Below are 22706 nucleotides of genomic sequence, written 5' to 3'. Positions count from 1 at the left end.
TCTCTCTCTCTCTCACACACACTTTTTCTTCCCCTTCATCCTCAACTCTTTCTCCTCCATGTTCATATATGTATGTTTGGAAGTCCCCCCCTCCCCCTCCCCCCCAGCCTCACCACCCCACACACATGCACATGTAGCTTGTTTATGCTTAGCTTTTTGCTACGGTCAGATCAGTTGATTTGTTGTCATTTTCCCCTTTTTCTTCTTCTCCATCTTCTTCTTCTTCACGTGTCCTTCCACGGTCTCCTCCTCCCCCCTCCCCCCCTCACTCTATCTGTGTATTATTCTAGTGATGGTAAGCAGAGGTGTCAGTGTGGTAGTATACTCAGTGCTCAAAGGGTTGCTGATGATAGAAACCTGTGCCGTTTGTAACATTTAGCAATAACGTCAAAACAAAGGGGATGTGTTTTTTTTTGTTTGTTTCGTTTTTGATAACATACAATAGTTTGTTTTTTTGTACATATTGCAGTTTCAGATCATGCGCAAATCCGTATGTCATTTGAAAAAAAAAGGAAAAAAATTGCAATATTGGCATAAAAAATAAATAAAAAAGGTGATATAAAAATGTCATTGGGTGTGCGTTGTGTCGCTCGAACGATGTTGCGTCATTTAAGGGTTTGATGTTGTGGCTCGCGGAACCCGCTCGAGGTCACGTGACGCCGCTAAGCGCTGACATGATGAGTCGATTAATCGTCGTCAGAAATTCAATCGCTCTAATTTTGGAAATCGATTCAATTGATTTGGTCGTTTGCTTTGTGAAGACGCCGAACATTTGCTGGTTACAGTTTCACAAACGCTTAATATTTGCTTGCCTTAACCTTACCGTTTTAATTAGGAAAGGAATACCAACTCAAGACTAGGTAAACTGAAGAAACTATTTTCTACTTTTATTTTCTTTTCTTTTATTATCAAAAAGATTTCTGCTCCACTATGAGTAAGGCGTCCTTGCGTCCCTTGAGGGGCGCTGTTTGGATTTAAGTTGCTGTTGTTGAAGACGTCACTTCCGGCTCTGGGGACTTGTGGTGGGCGTCTGTCAAGTCTTTTCAACATTTTCTTAGCAGCTCATTAATAGGAAAAGTCATCGATAAGAAAACTAATAACTGTTAGTTGCAGCCCTGGTGCTTCTGGGAGCCAGCAGAACTGCAAATCAAAATACACGTTTATGACTTGGTCACCTTATGCAAGTACTCGGCTGCAACCCCCCTGTTGGGATGTCTGAAAACGAGCAGAACGGTTTTCATAACCTGCCAAACCAGTGATTTGTCAGTGTCTGCTGAAGGCAAGGCAGGCATTCGGACCACCACCCTCCACCCCAAGTCCCCCCCCCCCTGCAAAAAGAAGCCCAAATGGAGCTCTTATCCCTGGGAAGAGGTCCCGGCAGAGTCGTCCTCTGTCGGGAATTCATTTGACTGTGTGAGTTTAATGCCCCTCTGTCATTTAGACCCACTTTATTAAAGCTGTTAAAAGCAGCACGTTGATCTCTCCCGTGTCTTTGTAGGAACAGTTGTACATTTCACACTGCAGCAAAAAATCTCTGTTTGGACAACCAGGCGTAGGTAATCTGGATGACCTGCTGGTTTATACATTACCAAGAGAACAAGTAAGTACTGTTTGTTTGTATGAGGGAACATTTTGAGGAGAAGTGTAAATGGAGGGGGAAAAAACAGTTCGAGGATACGTTGAAACAAGGCTTTATGCGCCTTCAAGATTTTTTTTGACAGATGACAGGATAGGGTTGTAGTTAAAGCTGAAATCCATGCTTTTTCCCCCACTACTTGAATAGTTATTCTATCCATCTGGACAATGGAGTCAGGTTACATAATAATTATCATCTTGACCACGGTTGGAGGCACTCTCCATGTACTGCTGTTGGATTTTTGGACTGGGCAGGATGAACACTGGTGCAGCAGTAAACACAAACAAGAAACAGGATGGAAACATGACGATGATGTGGTGATGCTTCTGTTGGACAGACAATATCACCGTACAACAGTGTTCCCATGTAGTTTGATGCAGTTTGCAATACATTAAACCAGGGGTGCCCAACTCCAGGCCTCGAGGGCCGCAGTGTCTGCAGGCATTTGTTGCAACCATGCACTACACCGCCTGATTTAACTAATTAGCTCACCTCTTGGACCAAGGAGGGAAAGGAATTAGTTAAATTAGGTGGTGTAGTGCATGGTTGCAACAAATACCTGCAGACACTGCGGCCCTCGAGGCCTGGAGTTGGGCACCCCTGCATTAGACTGTCTGTGTTAGCTTTGGTCCCAGGATGCATTTCTACAAGGAGCTGTTTACTGCTGATCAAAGAAGGTTTAATCAGTTCATCTGGATACAACGTTTATTGACAGATACGTTTCATCACGCAACTAAGTGACCTCTTCGGTCTAAACTGACTGCAGGTATCCCCACCCCTTATAAACGATACAGTACAATACAGTTGCATCACGACGGAAACCAACGACCAGTTTCATGTGACTATGAGTGTGAGATTAACTGAACAGTCTCTCGTCCTCTGAATGGCACACGTGGCCATTGAAACTCTAGTTAGTGGTCACCCATATGCACATGAAACTGGTCGCTGGTTTTGGTCATGGCAGCTGTGTTGTTTATAAGGGCGGGGGGTACCTGCAGTCAGTTGAGACTGAAGAGGTCCCTTAGATGAGTGATGAAACATATCTGTCAATAAACGTTGTGTCCAGATGCACTGGTTCAACCTTGTGTGATTTTCTTACCCGGATTATTGCGCATAAAGACACGTTTACTGCTGAGCTGATGACACACCAGCCATGACGGCTGCTACACCTTGTTTGTCGTTCTCACTGCCAGGTGGAGGGACGGATGAATTTCACCTTTAAATGTCTTAGTGGGCACTGGCAAGCAGTGGCGGATCTAGAGATTTTTTCCTGGGCTGGCAATGGGGTGGCATGAGGTTCAAGGAGGGGGGGGCAATGGACATTATTCTAAACGTATTATTATTCAAAACTCGGATTTCATCGAATGTATTTTGTTCTCTACTGTTTGAGATGAGTTTGGTGCGGGTCTCGTTGACCTTCTCCATGCATGTACATAAAATATACTTTAAAAACATATTATCTGATTTTTAAATGGGGTGGCAAGACTGTGTCCCAGAGGTGGCAGCTGCCACCCCTGTTGCCACCCCGTAGATCCGCGCCTGCTGGCAAGTAAATAGTTGAATCAGCATCATGTAGTAACACCGTAGACCTCTAAGAGGAGGAGTTTTACATCGCCCACATGTTGGTGACGGTTTGCCACCCAGTGTTGCCGCAGTCCAAACGGTTACGTGGCAGCGTGTTGTGATGGGTAAACAGAGGGGGAAACAAGTTGCCACTGTTGCGCTGCGGTATTTAACAACATGACTCACTGGATGTGGGGCGACACCGACAGTGCTGGGAAATGGTTGTTTTCAGCGAGGAGGCAGGTGACACAAGTCCCATGAGACGATAAGGCCGCTGTGTCCCCGGCGGTACACCTAGTACATAAAGGCAAATATGTCCACACTAGGTCAAGGACAAGAGCGGGTCCGTTTGTGGCCCGAGAGATTATTTTAGAGATGCTGAGAAAGGGGTTATGGTGTGATAATGTACATGCATATGAGCTGCTGAGGATGACAACTGAATATTATTTACACCTGTGAGTATAATATCTGCCGTGGACTCTTGAAAGAGGTTTGGTTGATTTGGTGGGGTAGGTTTTACGAGGCATCTTTAGCACTTTGTTTTTTAATCTTTTTTTTTTTTTTTTTTTTGCAGTGCCAAGTGAAAGTGCCGTGCAGATGCTGTGATCCCTTCACATAAAACAATCCAACCAAGTTACCAGTCTTTAAATAAAGACTATCATTCTTCACATCGTCTGAACATCTCCCCTGCCGTAGTGTCCAGTGTGGCAACAGCCACCTCACCTGCTCCTTAATATAGATTAAAACAACTGCTGGATTATCAGCACGTGCTATTTTGACTCAGGTTAGCATACACACTTATAAGTGCAATTTCAGTTTTTGTGCGCAGAGAGTACATAGTAGATTAACTGGAACGTGTCTTGCAAGAGCGGGTGAAGAATTTACAGCTATTCTGCTTCATAAACAATTTACACTAAATCAGACTTGAGATCCGACAAGGCTCCATGTGGTCTTTTGACCTTTGTCAGTTTCAGTCTGGTCGCTTGGGAGGACTGGACGGAAATAGATGCCATAAACTCTAGGAAAGCAAAAGAGAGGCTGCATAAAACATGACTGTGCTGATCTGTTGAAGGTTGGTGGTCTGTAAAATTACTGAATGTACACCACCTCTGCAGCACAGAGGATATCATGTCACACTCCAGGCTAAGGCAGCAATTTGGCCATTCACCAGTTGCGTATAGCGCTTTAAGGGCCTTACATAAAATCAGGATCGCAAAGCACACCACAGATCCTCCTTAAGTCTTTACGATGGTCGTTGCAATTTTCTCCATCCATTCCACGTTAGCTTGATCCGAGTCTAGGTATGGACACTGCTGTAGGATACGGGTATGGCAGCGCCGCTTGAAGGAACGTAGCCATTCTCCTCAGCACTCATCCTCCCTCTGACTGTCCCTGTTCCTCCGCCTCTGGCCGTCCCACTTCCGGCTAACCTCCCCAAGCCGGCGCCGGCGCCTGCATCTGCTCGGCCTTCCCTCAGGCAGCTGCAGCAGCTGAACGTGGCCAGCATGCCCTGACGGAAGCGCCTGTTCATGAAGCAGTAGATGATGGGGTTGACGCAGGCCGAGGTGTAGGACAGCAGGTGGATAAAGGAGATGGGCGCCCCCGTCAGGCGGTAGGCAGAGCGGCGGTCAAAAGCCTGCCATGCGTTTACCACGAATACAGGAGTCCAACAGAGGAAAAAGAGGAAGACAATAACCAGGAGCATGCGGATCACGCGTTTCTTGGCCATCAGGTTCCCCGTCGGGTTGCTGCTGCAGACGCGGGTCAGCACAGGCTTTGCGGCACGGCCCGTGCCACCGCTACTGCCCCACGTGGTCAGGCTCTTCCTTTTGGAGGGCTGCAGGTAACAGCCGTCACTGTCACCCGGCTTGATGCTCCCAGTGCTGGACTGCCTCTCTGTCGGGGGTTGGATAGTTAGAATAAGATTAGGAAATGTTAGGCCACACTGGAGATTCTTGGAAAGGGCTTTATGATCAGCACATTAACACAGCAAAGTGAAGGAAAACGTTTCAGAAAGTGCGCCAGATCAAAAGTAACAGTAACCATGTTTCCATCCAAGTGATTTTAAGCAAACATTGTCATTTCGACAAAAATAATTTTGATGGGAACCGCAAATGTTGAATAAAATCCAGAAAATTCCCATACACGTTTTTATCCTCGCTTTAGATGAATAAACGCTTCGTTCGATAAGAAAACAGACATGATAAGTTGGAATGAAATATCAATTGCCTAATTAAAAAAGAAAAAGAAATGCAAATACAACTGAATCGGCTGTTCTTAATCTGAAGTGTGGACATATGACGCAGGACAAGTAACAATCAGGGTTTTATTCATTTAAACTTAACATGATTTTTTTGTCACATTCAATTATCCATTTGAAATGTATTTGAAAGTTGGATGGAAACATAATCAGTGAAAGATGCTTTGAAAAGGTCAAGTTTGGGTTTCCTTAACGCTCTTTAGCAAAAAGAGTAACACAATTATACTGTAAGTGAAAACACAACATAATACAATATGCTTGATGTGACCCCTTTCCTCACCTCTGCTGGATTTCTGACTGATCAGCTCAAACTTGATGCCGCGGTACAGCTCCACGGTGATGAGTCCGTACGCCGTCATCATGACGATTCCAGGAATCAGAAAGAGCAGCAGCAGTAGGGACACGTACCTGTAAAACAGAGGTCAACCAGTCCACAGGAGTGGGTGAGGGGATATGTACCAACAAGTACTTTTAAGTGCAGTTGTATTCGTAGAGGATATTGAACAGGGACACTTCAAAACTGTACTGTCTTGTTTTCATTTTTTGCCAACAATTCTTCTACAATTTCCCAAATGTTAATGTGTCATTCTAGAGGACCAAACGCTGGACACGACCCCACCACCACCTCAATGTCCCCTATATTTTCTCCTGTTCAGCAACGCCTGCTGCACAAAGCCCTACTAAATTGGTGCTGAACCCCCCCCCCCCCTTAACACAGAACTGCTGTGTGTCTAAGGCTAATGAAAACCTGAGAGGAGCATAACAGGTGAGAAGCCCTCTCCCATGCCCCCCCGCCCAATCCTCACCAGGACTGCTGGATGACGTCATTGGACCAGACCAGGCGGCACATGTGTCCGGTGCTGTTGTCGAGGCGTGTGAAGGGCTTCAGTGTGCTCGAGATGGGGTAAGGCAGCATCAGTATGAAGGACGCCGCCCACGTGGCCGAGATGACCTTGGCGGCGTGCGACTTGGTCTGCCACGTCATGGAGGTCAGCGGGTTGCAGATGGCACTGTAGCGCTCCAGCGAGATGGCCACCAGGCTGAAGGTTGAGACGCTCACCGAGACACCTGCACACGTCAGACCCCCCAAAAAAAGTAGTATTTTGATTTCATGAAAAGGGATAGTTTGGGTCTTATTGACTGAGTCATAATCAAGGCTGTTTTAAAATACCACATAAAGGCACACATACTGCATAAATATAAGTGTAATACTAATGCCTAAAGGGCAAAGATATAGAATCATAGTCACTGACATTATCATCTAGGTACCTTAATTAGCTACCTTGTGGAGGAACACTATCGCCATTATATTGTAACCGGTTATCTTTTTGCCCGGTGCGGGATTCGATACGGGTGTACTGCACCACAAGGCGACATCACTAACCGCTCGGCTAAAGGGTCAGACCCGTTACCTAGGGGCTAACGTGTCTTATTAGTAGTTTACAATATGTTATTACCAATTACCATTGATTAAATACGAGCTTTAACTGTGCAAATATCCTTGTGAAACATGGTGAATTGTGCCCTTTTGCTTAGACCTAGAAATGAAAAGCAGTTTACATTGTCTGAATCAACGGTTTTTAAAAATATGCTTCCTCCTGACTGGCACTGTATATGTATTAACTGAATGAATGAAGGCGGCACATTGTCGTGGTAAAAAAAAAAGTTGCGTTTCTGATGGATTCTTAAATCAGTTTGCTACACAGCGACTTACAAATCACACCGCGATCACTGCTGAGGGGATCGATGGTGAAGTTGACTGCCAGAGCTGAGGGGAGATGAGGGGCACATCCGGTAACCCCCAAAATGTACAGCTCGCGTTAGTTTCTGACCGCTGGCAGCATGATTTGTGACGACCACCGATAAGTAGACTCGCTAGCCCGTCTAACGTTAGCCAGTCGACTAACTGGTTAGCGTAGTCGCCCGTGGTGCGGGAGACCCGGGTTCGCGTCCCGGCTGCGGCGGTTCCCGGGCGTCACCCCCCCCCCCCCCGAATTCGTCACAGACTCACGTGCACAAAATGTTGACTTTACTGTGACAGACCGTAAAAATAAAGGCCGTTTATTAATTGGATTAATGTTTAAACGTTTTTTTTTCTTTATTCTTTGTTTAGCTCTGGTCTTGAACACAGGAGACTACAGTCGTTGGGTAAGTGATTTAAAACTTGCTTGAGTTTTGACTCGGATTTAGGCCGTTATCAGGCTTTCTTGTGCCGAGTAGCTGCCGGTTTCACTCTCTGAGCTTCAGTAGCCGGGTCAGCAGACGCGGGTCGCGCCCTCTATTGCTTCCTATTAGACGGGGGCGGGTTCAGCTGTGGTACTTCCTGGTATTTAAACACAGAGCTGCGCCGTTGCGTCACCGGAAGCGTCAGCCTTCGTCGGGTCTAAAGACCTGCGCGAGGACACTGACTGGTAATTCCCTTTTCTACTATTCTCTCTCCTTGCCTGCCTCACCCACCATGTGCTACAAGACACCCCTGTCATTCACGGTTATCGAAAAAAATCGCATCTGTCGCAGACTATGCAACCCTGAGAACCTCCATTCACTCATGAAAGGCTCATCTACTCACTCCTCCTTCACTTTTGGCTTATGGAATTGCCAACCGGCTGTAAATGAAACAGAATTTATCCAAGCACTTACTGATCTGTCAGACATTCAGGTATTAGCCCTGACCGGAACCTGGATACGCCCAGAAAACACTGCCACACCAGCCGCACTCTCTCTGATGACGCTGCTTTCTCACACACACCCCGTTCTGTTGGCCGTGGAGGCGGTACGTGTGTCCTCATTTCCAAAGACTGGAAATTCACTAAGCTTTCCCTGCTAAGCAACAACTCCTTCTTTGAAGACCATGCAATCATGGTTACTGCTCCTATTAAGCTATTTGTGGTTGTCTTAATATACTGCCCACCGGGATTGCCATTGTCAAGATTGAGATGGCTTGGACATGTGTGGAGGAGACCTGCTGGGTATATTGGGAGAAGGACGCTGAATATGGAGCTGCCAGGGAAGAGGAGAAGAGGAGGGCCAAAGAGGAGGTTTATGGATGTGGTGAGGGAGGACATGCAAGTGGCTGGTGTGACAGAGGAAGATGCAGAGGACAGGAAGAAATGGAAACAGATGATCCGCTGTGGCGCCCCCTAACGGAAGTAATATATACTGCCCACCAGGGTGTCAACTGGGGAACTTTGTAGTCGAACTAGACATGTTACTCTCAGCCATTCCTGATGATGACACACCACTGACTGTCATGGGAGACACGAATATCCTTACTAAAAAAAAAACCCCAAGCGACTAACTTCCCGTCTCTTCTGTCCTCCTTTGACCTCAGACAGGTCTCCACCCCTCCCACACACAAAGCGGGCAATACTCTTGACCTGATCTTGCCCCGGAACTGCTCCACAGCAAATCTGTCACCCTCCTACATCAGTCAGACCACTTCTTTATTCACTTTATGGCCTCCTTACTGGAACATCCTCATGGTCCTCTACAAAGGGTCTCCTTCCGCTGAAACTTTCAGTCCCTTACACCGACCCAGCTCTCCAATGAGGTCTTGGCTTCCATGCCTCCTCATAATGTCATCGAGGCTACAGACACACTGTTCCTCACTAGCCTCCTCTCTTAACAATCTCTGCCCTCTAGCATCCAAACCTGCTCACAATGCCCCCGCCCCAATCCATGGCTCACTGAGGTCATCAGGGAGCAAAGGGCGGGCCTCAGAGCGGCAGAGAGAAAATGGCATAAAACCAGAGAGTCCGCTGACCTCAGTGACTATCAGCATCTCCTAGCGTCATTCTCCTCCAGCTTAAAAACAGCTAAGACCACTTAGTACTATCAGTACTAAGTACTAGTATCCACTCTGCTCACTCCTGACTTCTTTACCTCGTACTTTACTGATAAGGCTTCTGCCATCAGTAACCGGTTCTCTGAGCCTGACCAACTCCATCTGCTGCTGCCAGCTAACAGTGCCACACTCACCTCATTCTCCCTCCTGACTGGGGAGGAAGTCCCCAAGCTTCTGCTGGACTCTCGTCCCCCTACCAGTCCGCTGGACCCGATTAAATCTCACCTCCTACAGACCATTACCCCCGCACTTAATCCTGCAGTCACACACTTCACCAACGGCTCGCTTACAACGTGTGTGTTCCCCACTGCATTTAAGTAAGCTCGGGTCACCCCGCTACTCAAAAAACTTACACTCAACCCAGCCCAGGTTGAAAACTACAGACCGGTTTCACTCCTATCCTTTCTTTCAAAAATACTTGAGCACACGGTCTTTAACCAAGTCTCTGAAAACAATCTCTATGATCCAAATCGGTCTGGTTTAAAGCGGGGTCACTCTACCGATATTGCACTCCTGTTGGTAATAGATCACTGCGTTTGGCTAGAGCTGCTGGTCAGTCCTTGGCTTTATTGCTGCTAGATCTGTCAGCTGCCTTTGACATGGTTAACCACCAAATCCTCCTCTCCACACTCACTGAGCTTGGTATGTCAGGAGCTGTCCTCCGCTGATTCAAGTCCTACCACTCGGGGAGATCTTTTAGAGTATCTTGGAGGGGAAAAGTGTCCAAACTGCATGGTTTATCCACAGGGGTACCTCAAGGGTCAGTGCTCGGCCCCCTTCTTACCAGAAGGCTTCCGCTTTCGGTGTGGGAAGATGGCGGAGCTAATTCACATTTGCAGCGGCCTCACCGAGTACCGGTGTGGGAAGATGGTGGTGCAAACTTACATTTACAGCGGCGTCACCCAGTACCGTCCATGTGTCTTTGGCCAAGTCTGCGTCTAAGCTTGTGTCTTCGTTTGATGGCTAGGAGAGCAGGCACTGAATCAGCTGGGAGAGTTTGGTCTGCTGTGTCCTGTGGGCCCAGGGACCACGGCCCTGCCTGGAGCTGCGCCCGAAGAGGAAACACCGAGGGCGGTCTGAGAGGACGCAGAAGAGGGGCAGTCTAAACTAACTGTTAGCCCATGCAGTCCGGCAGTTCCGATAACACCGAAGGCGGTCTGGCAGTGGCCTCACCTAGCGCTTACTGTGTTTTTGGTGTTGTCGTGTGGAGTGCGGGGAGGTGTGTCGAAGGTTTCTGGCTGGGAGAGCTGGCGATCGGCTGGGGGAGCCTGATCTGCGGCGTCCGGTGGGCCCAGGGACCATGGCCCTGCCGGAGCTGTGCCCGAGGGGGAAACACCAAGGGTCTGACAGGACGCGGAAGTGGGGCAGTCTAAGCTAACTGCTAGCCCATGCAGACCGGCGGTTCCGACAGTCATCCTGGCCGGTGTTCGTTCTATGGACAGTGGAATTTTTGGACTGTGTTGCACTAAGTGGACTGTGTTGTTAACTGTTTGTGTTTTGTTTTTGTGCTTTGTGCTCTCTGTTTTTGTATGTTTTTGGTGGTGTCGTTTTTGGGCAATTTGGGTTGTGTGTTTTTGTCTTTCGTGTGACACTGCTGTGGGCTAGGGGAAATGGAATTACGTTTCTTTTTTGTACGCAAGTGCGTGAAGGCTATGACAATAAATTGTTCCTAATTCCTGATGTGTTCTTGTAGTTTGGATATGTGTTTTTGTCTTTGTGTTGCACTACTGTGGACTAGGGGGAATTATATTTCATTTCATTTCATGTGCGCAGGTGCATGGAATGAAATGACAAATAACTTTTGCTTATTTCTGATTCAGGAACACTTTATTTGTCGTTTCATTTCATGAAATGACACGAAATATCATTTCCCCCAGCCCACAGCAGTGCAATAAAAACACATATCCAAATACCACAAGGACTTCAAGAACACATACTAGCTAACTCATACATCTAAACTAACACATATATCCAAACTAAAAAAAATAAAAAAATAAAAATCACTGCCCAAGAGAACGAACGCCATCCAGGATGACTGTCGGAACTGCCGGTCTGCATGGGCTAACAGTTAGCCTAGCCTGCCCTGCTTCCGTGTCCTTTCAGAACGCCCTCGGTGCTTCCTCCTCTTCTCATTATACACCTCCTCACTTGGTGCAATCATCCACTCCCATGGTTTCTCATATCATTGCTATGCTGACGATACCCAACTCTTCCTATCATTCCCAACAGATGACCTCACAGTCTCGGCATGGATATCGACATGCCTTGCTGATATCTCTGGATGATGAAAGCACGCCACCTTCAGCTTAACCTATCTAAGACTGAGCTCCTTGTCATCCCAGCCAGTCCATCCTTACACCAACAGACCAATATCCAGCTCGGATCATCGAAACTCGTGCCCACAAAGTCTGCTCGAAACCTGTGTGTCATGATTGATGACGAACTAACCTTTAAGGTTCACATGGCCTCGATTGCTCGGTCGTGCCGATTTGCCCCGTACAACATCAGGAAAACTAGACCCTACCTGTCTGAGCATGCAGCACAAGTCCTGGTACAGGCTCTTGTTATATCATGCATTGACTACCGGAACTCCTTATTGGCAGGTGTCCCTTCATGCACTTTCTTACCTCCGCAAATGATTCAGAGCACGGTGGCGCGTCTGGTCCTCAACCAACCCAAACCAGCGCATGTCACTCCGCTGTTCATATCCCTCCACTGGTTCCCAGTTGCTGCCCGCATCAAATTCAAAACCTTAATGCTCGCCTACAAAACGCCAGCTAAAACGGCTCCAGCTTACCTGAACTCCCTCATTCAGGTCTACACTCAGTCCCACTCACAGCGCTCTACCAATGAAAGGTGCCTTGCAGTTCCCTGGTGGTGGAGCGAATCACGACACTGCCCCTTTCCATCTTTAAGAAGACGCTAAAGACCCAGATCTTTCTCGAACACCTCCACACCTGATGGTATAAAAAAAATCGCTTCTGTGCACCTTTGCCTTTGTGCACTGCCTATTGACACCTATGTCCTATCGGACTTGAAACTAGTTTCTTTTTTTACACTTACTTGCTTTGCCATCTCCTGACCAGCTCCTTGCTTGTGTTGTGTTAATTCTCAGATGTACGTCGCTTTGGATAAAAGCGTCTGCTAAATGAAATTATAAATCGTAAATTGTTTAAAGTTGAACCGAAATTGAAACGCCATTCTTTAAAATCATTTGTAACTTTAATTGTCATACATTTTGTGCTGTTTTTCTATTGAATAAAAACGAGTTTGAAAGGCAGAAATCATTTTATCTATTTTTCCCTTTTTAAGAGCTCACCTTAGCTCAGCTTCTCAGCCAATATTTTTTCTGATACTCCTGATGTCATCAGACACTCATTTTCATACAGCCAATCAGTTCTTGTTACTCAAGAGGGTCAGCTCATGAATATTTATGGCTGAAGGCCTGGCGGCCTGTCCAGGGTGTCTCCCCACCTGCCGCCCAATGACTGCTGGGATATGTCATATATGTATGGTTAATTAGATTAAAGCAGAACACCTAAATATGTAACCAATGCAAATAAACCTCAATCATGTAATAATAAACTCAAATAACAACCTAAGCATTGTTAAAGCATGTACGTGCTTCATCTTTGAGATGTTTATCCTTAACTTAAAGCCATTAACTTTCCGTTCTCTTTCTTTTTTCCTTTTTCACTTGGCCTATTTTACTAATCAGCAAAACATCTATGCAATGTTACTTTCAACTCAGTACCAACATTAAACAAGTATGTGACCTGTAATGTAACAACACGAATTCACCGTTACATTCACTCTACTTTACTTCTTTTTTCCCCTTCTTTTTGTTACGTTGAATAACGTTGTGAAGGTTTAATTACTCTCCCAGAGCGTGAGATCTTTACTGGACCTGTTGTAGTTGTAGTCACCTCCAGTGTTACAGTCTCTGTTATAGGAGAAGTGACAGGTGTTGGCATCACTGTGATGTCTGCTGGTTCACTAGCAGACGCCGTGAAGTCCTCCTGTTCCTGACCTGTTCTGTCCAGTTCTGGAAGTGTGTCCTCTCTGCAGTTTAGCAGATGTCGCCGGTTTCTGCGAAAGGTGTTGCCTTCAGGTGTTTGGATCACAAAAGACCTTGGCTGAACATGGCGATGTTTCACAACAGCTGGCTGCCATGTATTGCCCACTCTGAATCTCACAGTCTCACCCTCCTGCAGGGCAGGCAGGCCTCTCGCCCCTCAGTCAAAGCAGTGTTTGTGTTTGAACCGTCTTTTCCTCATTTGTCCGTGCACTTCCTTGTACAGCTGAGGCTTCAACAGCTGCATAGTTACTGGTAGTTTTGTCTTCAGTCGTCGACCCGTTAGCAGTTGGGCAGGAGACAGTCTCACTCCATCAAAAGGTGCATTTCCGTACTCAAGGAGAGCTAGATATGGGTCTCCTCGGCTCTCTCGTGCTTTCTGGAGCAGGTCTTTTATGGTCTGGATCGCTCGTTCAGTTTGACCGTTGGATTGTGGGAATCCTAGGCTTGATGTAGTGTGTTTAAACTACCACTCTGCTGCGAACTGTTTAAACTCCTCACTCGCAAACTGCAGTCCATTGTCCGACATAACCTCATCTGGGATTCCCTGTCTTGCAAACACGGATTTCAGAGCTACAATTAAATGTCTGCTTGTTGTCTGGGGCAGCTTGGCAATTTCCGGATACTTTGAGTAGTAATTTAAACTGAGTAGATAATCACCTTGATCAAAATGGAAAAGATCCACATCCAGTTTTGCCCATGATCGATCTGGAATGTCATGGCACAGCAGTGGTTCTTTCACACTGCTCTTTTTGAAAGTGTTACAGACGCTACACTTCATCACAATGTCTTCAATTTGTTTGGACATCCCAGGCCAAAATAATACATCTCTTCCACTCTCTTTGCATATGACAATCCCTAAATGGGCTTCATGGATTTTTTTGAAGTTTTTTCTCTCAGTTTTTCAGGGACGAGTCTGGAGTTTTTGAAAACAAGTCCTTCTGAGCAGCTGAGTTCTTTGTTGAGCTTGAGATTTATGCTCCTTATTCTGTCCAGATGCTGTCTCAGCCTTTTGTCATGTTGTTCCTTGTCAGCACCCCACACTAGGATGTCGTCAATGACGTTCACAACACCTTCTAGGTCCTCCAGTCTCTGCACTATGCATTTATGGAAAATCTCCAGAGCTGACGAGACACCAAAAGGAAGCCGTTTGAATCGGTACCGACCGAAGGTACACAATTTAGAACTATCCTCGTCTAGTTGTATTTGCCAGAATCCATGGTTTGTGTCTAATATAGAAAAGACTTTTGCATCTGGCATCTCGGCTACAACCTCCTCTACTGTCCTCAGGGGATAGTGTTCCCTCTTTATGGCTTTGTTGAGGTCTTGGGGGTCTATGCAGAGCTTTAGTTTTTTATTTGGCTTGTTGACAGTAACCATGCTGTTAACCCAGTCAGTGGGTTCTGTTTGTTTTTCAACCACACCGAGGTTCTCCATTCTATCTAGTTCACTTTTGATTTTGTCCTTCAGTGCTAAAGGTACTTTTCTGGGCGGGTGGATAACTGGAGTTACTGCCGGCTCTATCTGAATGTGATACTGTCCAGGCACACACCCAAACCTTGTGAACACATCACTGTAATCCTTTAGGATGTCTGTTTCCACTTCCTTTTCCACCTTGTAGAGCCTTTTTATCAGTCCCATCTGAGCGCAGGAATCACCACCTAGAATAGCTTGGAAGTTGGGTTTTATTATCTGGAACTCCAACTCATGCACTTCAGTTTTGTACTCACATTTTAGCTTTGCCTTGCCCAATGGCATTACCTTGTGGCGGGAATATGCAACCAACTTGATGCTGGACTCAATTAGTTGTGCATCCTTTTCAGCCGCTTGTTGATTGGTTGTGAGAGGCAAAAAAATTGCAATCTGCACCGGTATCCAACCTGTATGTGAGCTTTTGGCTATTTACTTTGAGTACTTCAGTCCATTTTTTTCTGTTTTGTTTCTATGTTAGTTTCTTGTCTTTTGTCTTTTCTAATTTTTCGTCTTTTCTTTCCACTTTTCCTTGACTCAAGAGCTCCAAGAAACATTTCACTCTCTTGTTCTTCAATTTCATTTACATGTCTCTCCATTTTTCGATAGCCTTCTGTCAGTTTCTTTGCTTTGCACATGCGACCATAGTGTTTTTTTTTTCTTTTGTACACTTTGCATGTTTGACCATAGGCAGGACATTTGCGAGCCTCATTGTTTGTATACACATTTACTGCAGTCATATTTATTATCACTGACACTGCTCTCTTTAGGCTTTTGTTAGCTTCGTTTTACTTAGCTTGCTAACTGCCACTTCAGTTTCTTCATGCAAAGCTCTCAGGTGGCTTTGTGTAGCTTCGTTAGCTCTGCAGATATCAACAGCTTTTGCCAATGACAAGTCGGGCTCTCTGAGCAGTCTAGCTCTCGCCTGATCATTTGTTTTGTTACGCCACACACGATGCCGTCCCTTATCAGCGAGTCTGTGAGCTGCCCAAACTCGCAGTCCTTTGCTTTATTTTTCAAGTCAGTCAGGTATGCATCGATTGACTCACTCCTTCCTTGGACCCTTTGGAAAAGCACGTGTCTCAGGTATGTTATTGTAAGCGGTTATTTTCTTGCCCGGTGCGGGATTCGATACGGAGTGTACTGCACCACAAGGCGACATCACTAACCGTTCGGCTAAAGGGTCAGACCCGTTAGCTAGGGACTAACGTGTCTTATTAGTAGTTTAGTCGTCACCCTCCCCGGAAGCGCGCCCTCGCGCTTTGTTATTCCCGCGCTCCGAAGAGACTTCTGAGGATCTGCGCACTTCCGGATCCCACCGCTGCCGCCAAAGTAAGCGGTTATTTTCTTGCCCGGTGCGGGATTCGATACGAGGTGTACTGCACCACACGGCGACACCACACCGCCATCATCAGAGTCCATGGCGTTAAATACCTTGATCGCTTCCTCTCCAGCCACATGGCGAAAAGTTGCGCACTTCACCTTTTCTGACTTTTCGGAGATGCCGCGAGCAACGAGGTACGGCTCAAACCTCTGAATCCACGAAAGCCAATCTTGCGCCAGGTTCCCTTCCAGGCACAAGCTGTTCGGTGGCTTTAGTCGCTCCACACTTTACTTCTGACACCATGTCATATATGTATTGTTATTTAGATTAACAATGACGCGACACAACAACTCACACGGATAGCGCGTCGATTCAGCTTGACCGTCTTTTTAACTGAATGTCTTCTTCTATGGTGTTACATGTCATTCAACAGGTGGGTTACAGCAGCAGCGCCACCACAGGCTAAGCCTATTTACTACACATCACAGGATAGGCTCCAGCATCCCCGCGACCCCGAGAGCAGGATAAGTGGTTCGGATAATAGATGGATGGATGTTTTGAAACATGAAAAGTTAAATCTGTTAGCTGATATGAGTTTGACGTGTAATTTGAGATTTTACTTAAGCATATATATAGTATAGTTAGTATAGGTTATAGTTGTTGTTAGTTAGTGCAGGGTTATGTCTGTGAACGTTCTCATTCATCCAGGTCATGGTTATCCAAAGGATCAAGTCCAGTTGCACTTGATTCAACTCCTTTGGAGAAGTGCAGGGTTATAGTAGTATAGGTTATAATATATATAGTATAGTTACTATAGGGTATAGTAGTGGTTAGTTAGTATAGGGTTATAGTAGTATATGTTATAGTATAGTTAGTATAGGGTATAGTAGTGGCTAGTTAGTATAGGGTTATATTATATTGTAGCGAATTCGGGGGACAACGCAACCACAGGAACTGCCGCGGCCGGGAAGCGAACCTGTATCGCCCGCACCGCAGGAGACATCGCTAACCGCTAGACTAAAGGGTCAGACCCGCCAGCTAGCGGCCAGCGTGTCTACTTATCCATGCACGTTACAATATATAGTATAGTTAGTATAGGGTATAGTAGTGGTTAGTTAGTATAGGGTTATAGTAGTATAGGTTATAGTATAGTTAGTATAGTTAGTATAGGGTATAGTAGTGGTTAGTTAGTATAGGGTTATAGTAGTATAGGTTATAGTATAGTTAGTATAGGGTATAGTAGTGGTTAGTTAGTATAGGGTTATAGTAGTATAGGTTATAGTATAGTTAGTATAGGGTATAGTAGTGGTTAGTTAGTATAGGGTTATAGTAGTATAGGTTATAGTATAGTTAGTATAGTTAGTATAGGGTATAGTAGTGGTTAGTTAGTATAGGGCTATAATAGTGGTTAGTTAGTATAGGGTTATAGTAGTATAGGTTATAGTATATATAGTATAATTACTATAGGGTATAGTAGTGGTTAGTTAGTATAGGGTTATAGTAGTATAGGTTATAGTATAGTTAGTATAGTTAGTATAGGGTATAGTAGTGGTTAGTTAGTATAGGGCTATAATAGTGGTTAGTTAGTATAGGGTTATAGTAGTATAGGTTATAGTATATATAGTATAATTACTATAGGGTATAGTAGTGGTTAGTTAGTATAGGGTTATAGTAGTATAGGTTATAGTATAGTTAGTATAGGGTATAGTAATGGCTAGTTAGTATAGGGTTATATTATATATAGTATAGTTAGTATAGGGTATAGTAGTGGTTAGTTAGTATAGGGCTATGGTAGTATAGGTTATAGTATATATAGTATAGTTAGTATAGGGTATAATAGTGGTTAGTTAGTATAGGGTTATAGTAGTATAGGTTATAGTATAGTTAGTATAGTTAGTATAGGGTATAGTAGTGGTTAGTTAGTATAGGGTTATAGTAGTATAGGTTATAGTATAGTTAGTATAGGGTATAGTAGTGGTTAGTTAGTATAGGGTTATAGTAGTATAGGTTATAGTATAGTTAGTATAGGGTATAGTAGTGGTTAGTTAATATAGGGTTATAGTAGTATAGGTTATAGTATAGTTAGTATAGTTAGTATAGGGTATAGTAGTGGTTAGTTAGTATAGGGCTATAATAGTGGTTAGTTAGTATAGGGTTATAGTAGTATAGGTTATAGTATATATAGTATAATTACTATAGGGTATAGTAGTGGTTAGTTAGTATAGGGTTATAGTAGTATAGGTTATAGTATAGTTAGTATAGTTAGTATAGGGTATAGTAGTGGTTAGTTAGTATAGGGCTATAATAGTGGTTAGTTAGTATAGGGTTATAGTAGTATAGGTTATAGTATATATAGTATAATTACTATAGGGTATAGTAGTGGTTAGTTAGTATAGGGTTATAGTAGTATAGGTTATAGTATAGTTAGTATAGGGTATAGTAATGGCTAGTTAGTATAGGGTTATATTATATATAGTATAGTTAGTATAGGGTATAGTAGTGGTTAGTTAGTATAGGGCTATGGTAGTATAGGTTATAGTATATATAGTATAGTTAGTATAGGGTATAATAGTGGTTAGTTAGTATAGGGTTATAGTAGTATAGGTTATATTATATATAGTATAGTTAGTATAGGGTATAGTAGTGGTTAGTTAGGGGTTATAGTATGCCTCATTTTAAACTAACAAAAAGCAAGCACACCTTTATTTTACCCTTGTTGTTCTTGCAACAGGTAAACCTGAAAACAGTATGCTTAAACGTTACGTGTACTTTTAGACCTACTGTACACTTGTTTTATGTACACTTTTAGTATTCGTGTAGCGCCAACTAAACGTGCACACTTCAGCCCCATCAGCACACAAGTATACTCCTAGTTAGCTTCAAGTACACTGACAAGTATACTACCATGAACTAAAAAGTGGGCCAGCTTGGTCCCGAAGAGTAATATTTTTTAGTTTAAGTTCATTTAAGGACACTTTTAGTGTGACCCCAAAATGGTGTACGTACCTGGTACGTACACCATTTTGGGGTCTCCATGGCACATGTGTGAGAAGACTGGTCTTCAGTTTCGTAGATAACTTCCTATAATCTGCAGATATTGTAATGAATGATGTCTTTATTTATTTATTTATTTTGTTGCCCAACCATCTGTCACGGGTGTGGGGGGGGGAATAACACAGTGTTGTTGTTTTTTAAATGGGTTAAATGATGCTGTGGCTGGAAGCATCGGATGTGCTCGCGGTTGTTCCGTCAGGCGTCCGAACTCCGTTCGGAGCCACTTCTGCAGACAACACCCTTGATCGCAGCATGGCGGATTTTGGGTCGGTGGGTCGACTCGAAAAGGGAAGAAATCCGCAGTGGTCCCGAGATAAAACAGTACAGTCCTCGCCACTTACCCATGAAGTACATGACCAGCTTGCACATGCAGGTGCCGAAGATGAAGTCCCTCATGAGGTTTGGGATGAGGGTGAAGGGGATGCAGACCAGAGAGACCATCAGGTCGCTGACGGCCAGAGACAGCAGGAACAGGTTGGTGACGGTCCTCATGCGCCGGTTCCTCACCAGGACGACGATGATGAGGCTGTTGCCCAGCAAGCTGAGGAGGAAGATGAGGCTGTAGAGGAATATCCGCACTGACTGGTCGATGTCTGGGGAATGCCAAAAAAATGAACGGCAAATGTACACGTTAGGTGGAAAGAGACAGTGGTGTGATCTCACAGACAGATGGCAGGGATGGTCACAATCACACCAGGAATAAACGTGGGGTCATTATGACAAGACATGTCTCTCTGCCGCAGTTGAAACGCCACGATATTCCAATCACCCGCTCTTTAAAGAGCTGCTGACTTTCACCAACAAGTGATCATGGAAAAACAAAATATTTGGTGTGTTCAGCTTTTCAACAGAATCCCAGTTTAAGCGATGAGGACATTTGGTTTTAAGACAGTATGAAGAGCAAGTCCCCACTCATCTAGTCAGCCTTGCCCTACAAACCCAGTCCCACAATAAAACAACCCCACAACCACATTACGCACACACACTGACACACTTCTACACGCTTGTCCGTCAGCAAGACACTTCCATAGACAGCTTTGAGCACTAATGAGTGTATATGATAACTCTGCTGGTACGATTTGAACGTCTATGCTAATTTATTCGTAAAACATCGCAGTACATGGTGATGAAGACCTGAGAAGAGCGCGCGCGTTTTGCGCATTGGCACCGATATGGTGCACGGCTCGCTATTTATGCGTAAAACACTTTTTTTTTTGGGGGGGGGGTGTTATGGGATAAGACATTTAGGATCAACCTATTGCGGGTCTTTTTTATATCACAGTTTGCAATATTTATTGGATTTGGATTTATACAAGTTTTTTTTTTTGTATTTCGAGCTGCATTGAATTGGAACAGCTGTTCCCTCCAAAAAATAAACCCCTCTCACCCCCACAGAGCTAAAGTGGGATGTTGTGAACCCCTTGCCCTTTTGTCCACCCGTATTTTTACTATCGGAATAAAGACACTAAAACTATAGTTGTGCAATCCCCCCCCCCCCCCCCGCTTCAGAGTTTGGCCAGCTCGGACTGCGCAGAGAGCAAACGCCTGTCTGTACCTTTTGGCTCGGCTGCAGCCTCTTGTCTAGGTTTGCACTCGGAGACATTCTTGATCCCGAAGTTGCACAAAATCTTGTCGAGATCTGTCGAATTCATGAGCACGTCTTGCAGTGTGACCGTCTCCATGGCTTCGTCGTGCGAGCGCCGCGAAGCCTCATGTGCAGGAATCAAGACGTCCCTTAGAAAAAAAGAAGAAAAAAAGAAAAGAAAGAAATGGAGGAAAAAAATAAAAGAAATAGGGCGTTGAAAGTGAAACGGAATTAGTGTTCCCCCAGACAGAGGAATCGTGGAACGGCGTTGGACGGGTTCATAATGACGTCCAGTCTCCCCAAAAAGCGACTCGCAAAACTGGACCTTTCCTCTCGGGTCCTCTGGCGGGAACAGCGTGGTTTATAAGGTGGAAATGGAGGGAGAGCCGTTGGAAGACATGACCTGTGTGTGTGTGTGTGTGTGTGTGTGTGTGTGTGTGTGTGTGTGTGCGCGCGCGCGCGTGTGTGTGTATGCGCGTGCGTGCGTGCGTTTGCGCGCTCTCGGTCTGCCGCGCTCCCTTCTGAGGAAGATGGTTGCTATGTGTTGGGAACAGGGCCACGTGTGGATGGGTTACATTCTTGGATGCGACCTCCTCCTTTCGAGTCGATGCATGTATAAAATCTGTACAAACACGCACAACAAAAAGACAAAACAGAGAGAGAGAGAGAGAAAAAAATCAGTCAGCCATCGAGATGATTAACAGGGGTTGCGCAATATAGCCTATGGCTGTTTGCAAGTGTTTCACGAGGACATGGTAATTAGACCTATACAGCAACAGCGGTGAATTTGGTTTTTATATTCGACAATCGGATTTGGAAGGCTAATAGCTGCCGCACGTTGCAGGGCAGAGTGAGGATAATTACATGTTCGGCTTTAAAAGGGGAGCAACAGGCCAGTCCTGCTTTTGCAGCCCCACGTTTTAATTTGATTTAATGGAGAGTGCCGGGCGCTCCCTGCGTTTAGGGAGCGTCAGCAAAGTTCAGTAGAGAGGATTTAACGACCAAAGCCGTCATTTCGACGGTTTTGGATTTTCAAAGTTTCATAACTTTGTGAGGAAAAAAACCAAAATACAGACCTGGTCGTAAAGTTGCATATATTTGCATCAAAATGAGTTTTAGATCAATTGCAAAAAAAGAAATAAAAAAGTTATGGTAAGTTCTATAAACGATCATGAGCCGTCAAAAAGACCGCTGGTAATTTGCACGTGATCGTGCGCGTCATGTCACTATTTATGACGTGTGTTGGTCACGTCATTTCCTTCGTGAAGTTCGTTGCGCTGTCCTAGAAACACACTGGCGTCCTCCAGTGCAGACAAATAGTCTGAACTGGATTTTTGATTATACAGGCGTTTGACAGCAGCGATTTTAAATTGCTTGAAAAATAGTATTAAAGTTGTTAAAATGTTAATTTTGCTGTCAGTGGTTTCTTAACAGACCTACTAACATATGCAATGCATTAATATCTTCGTTGGGTATTTATCTTGACAACCGTGATCTTGACGTTCTAGTAGTTTTTAAGTCCCGGTCGTTTGGGACCGTTTCAATTCAGTTCTTGTTTTACATTTCATGTTTTATAGGCCTTGTTGCGTTTGTTAGATTAGCGATATGGGGTTCCTGTTTTGTTTTTCTGGTGATATTTTCACTTTTTCAATTTTGCTGTTCAAGTTCAACCACATCTCTCTGAAGATTAAATAGTTTAAAAATAGTATTACAGTTGTTAAAATGTGAATTTTCCTGTCAGTCGTTTCCTAACAGACATACTCACACATGCAACGCATTAATATCTCAATTGGGTATTTATCTTGACAGAATATAGAGTTTAAAAACCGGCCGTCATTTCGACGGCTCATGGTCGTTTTTTGGGTAATCCCGGTCGTTATTTGCTTCCACCGCAT

At 44.7% G+C, this 22706-nt stretch overlaps 1 protein-coding gene across 1 annotated transcript; it reads right to left on the bottom strand.

Annotated features, from left to right (window-relative positions):
• Positions 1 to 3646: 3646 nt before the first annotated feature.
• On the bottom strand, positions 3647 to 21111 carry cckar (cholecystokinin A receptor). Its single transcript, XM_056300578.1, has 5 exons — positions 20782 to 21111; positions 19568 to 19819; positions 6266 to 6527; positions 5740 to 5867; positions 3647 to 5095 (listed from the first exon to the last, which is right to left on the bottom strand). Exons 1-5 carry the CDS (start codon positions 20906 to 20908, stop codon positions 4497 to 4499), a joined length of 1368 nt encoding a protein of 455 aa, XP_056156553.1. The 5' UTR covers positions 20909 to 21111; the 3' UTR covers positions 3647 to 4496.
• Between the last annotated feature and the right edge of the window lie 1595 nt (positions 21112 to 22706).

Source organism: Lampris incognitus, chromosome 20 (genome assembly GCF_029633865.1).
Source record: "Lampris incognitus isolate fLamInc1 chromosome 20, fLamInc1.hap2, whole genome shotgun sequence".
Lineage (NCBI taxonomy): Eukaryota > Metazoa > Chordata > Actinopteri > Lampriformes > Lampridae > Lampris > Lampris incognitus.
The sequence above is the reverse complement of the archived record's forward strand: the minus strand, read 5'-3'. Positions and strand labels throughout refer to the sequence as shown.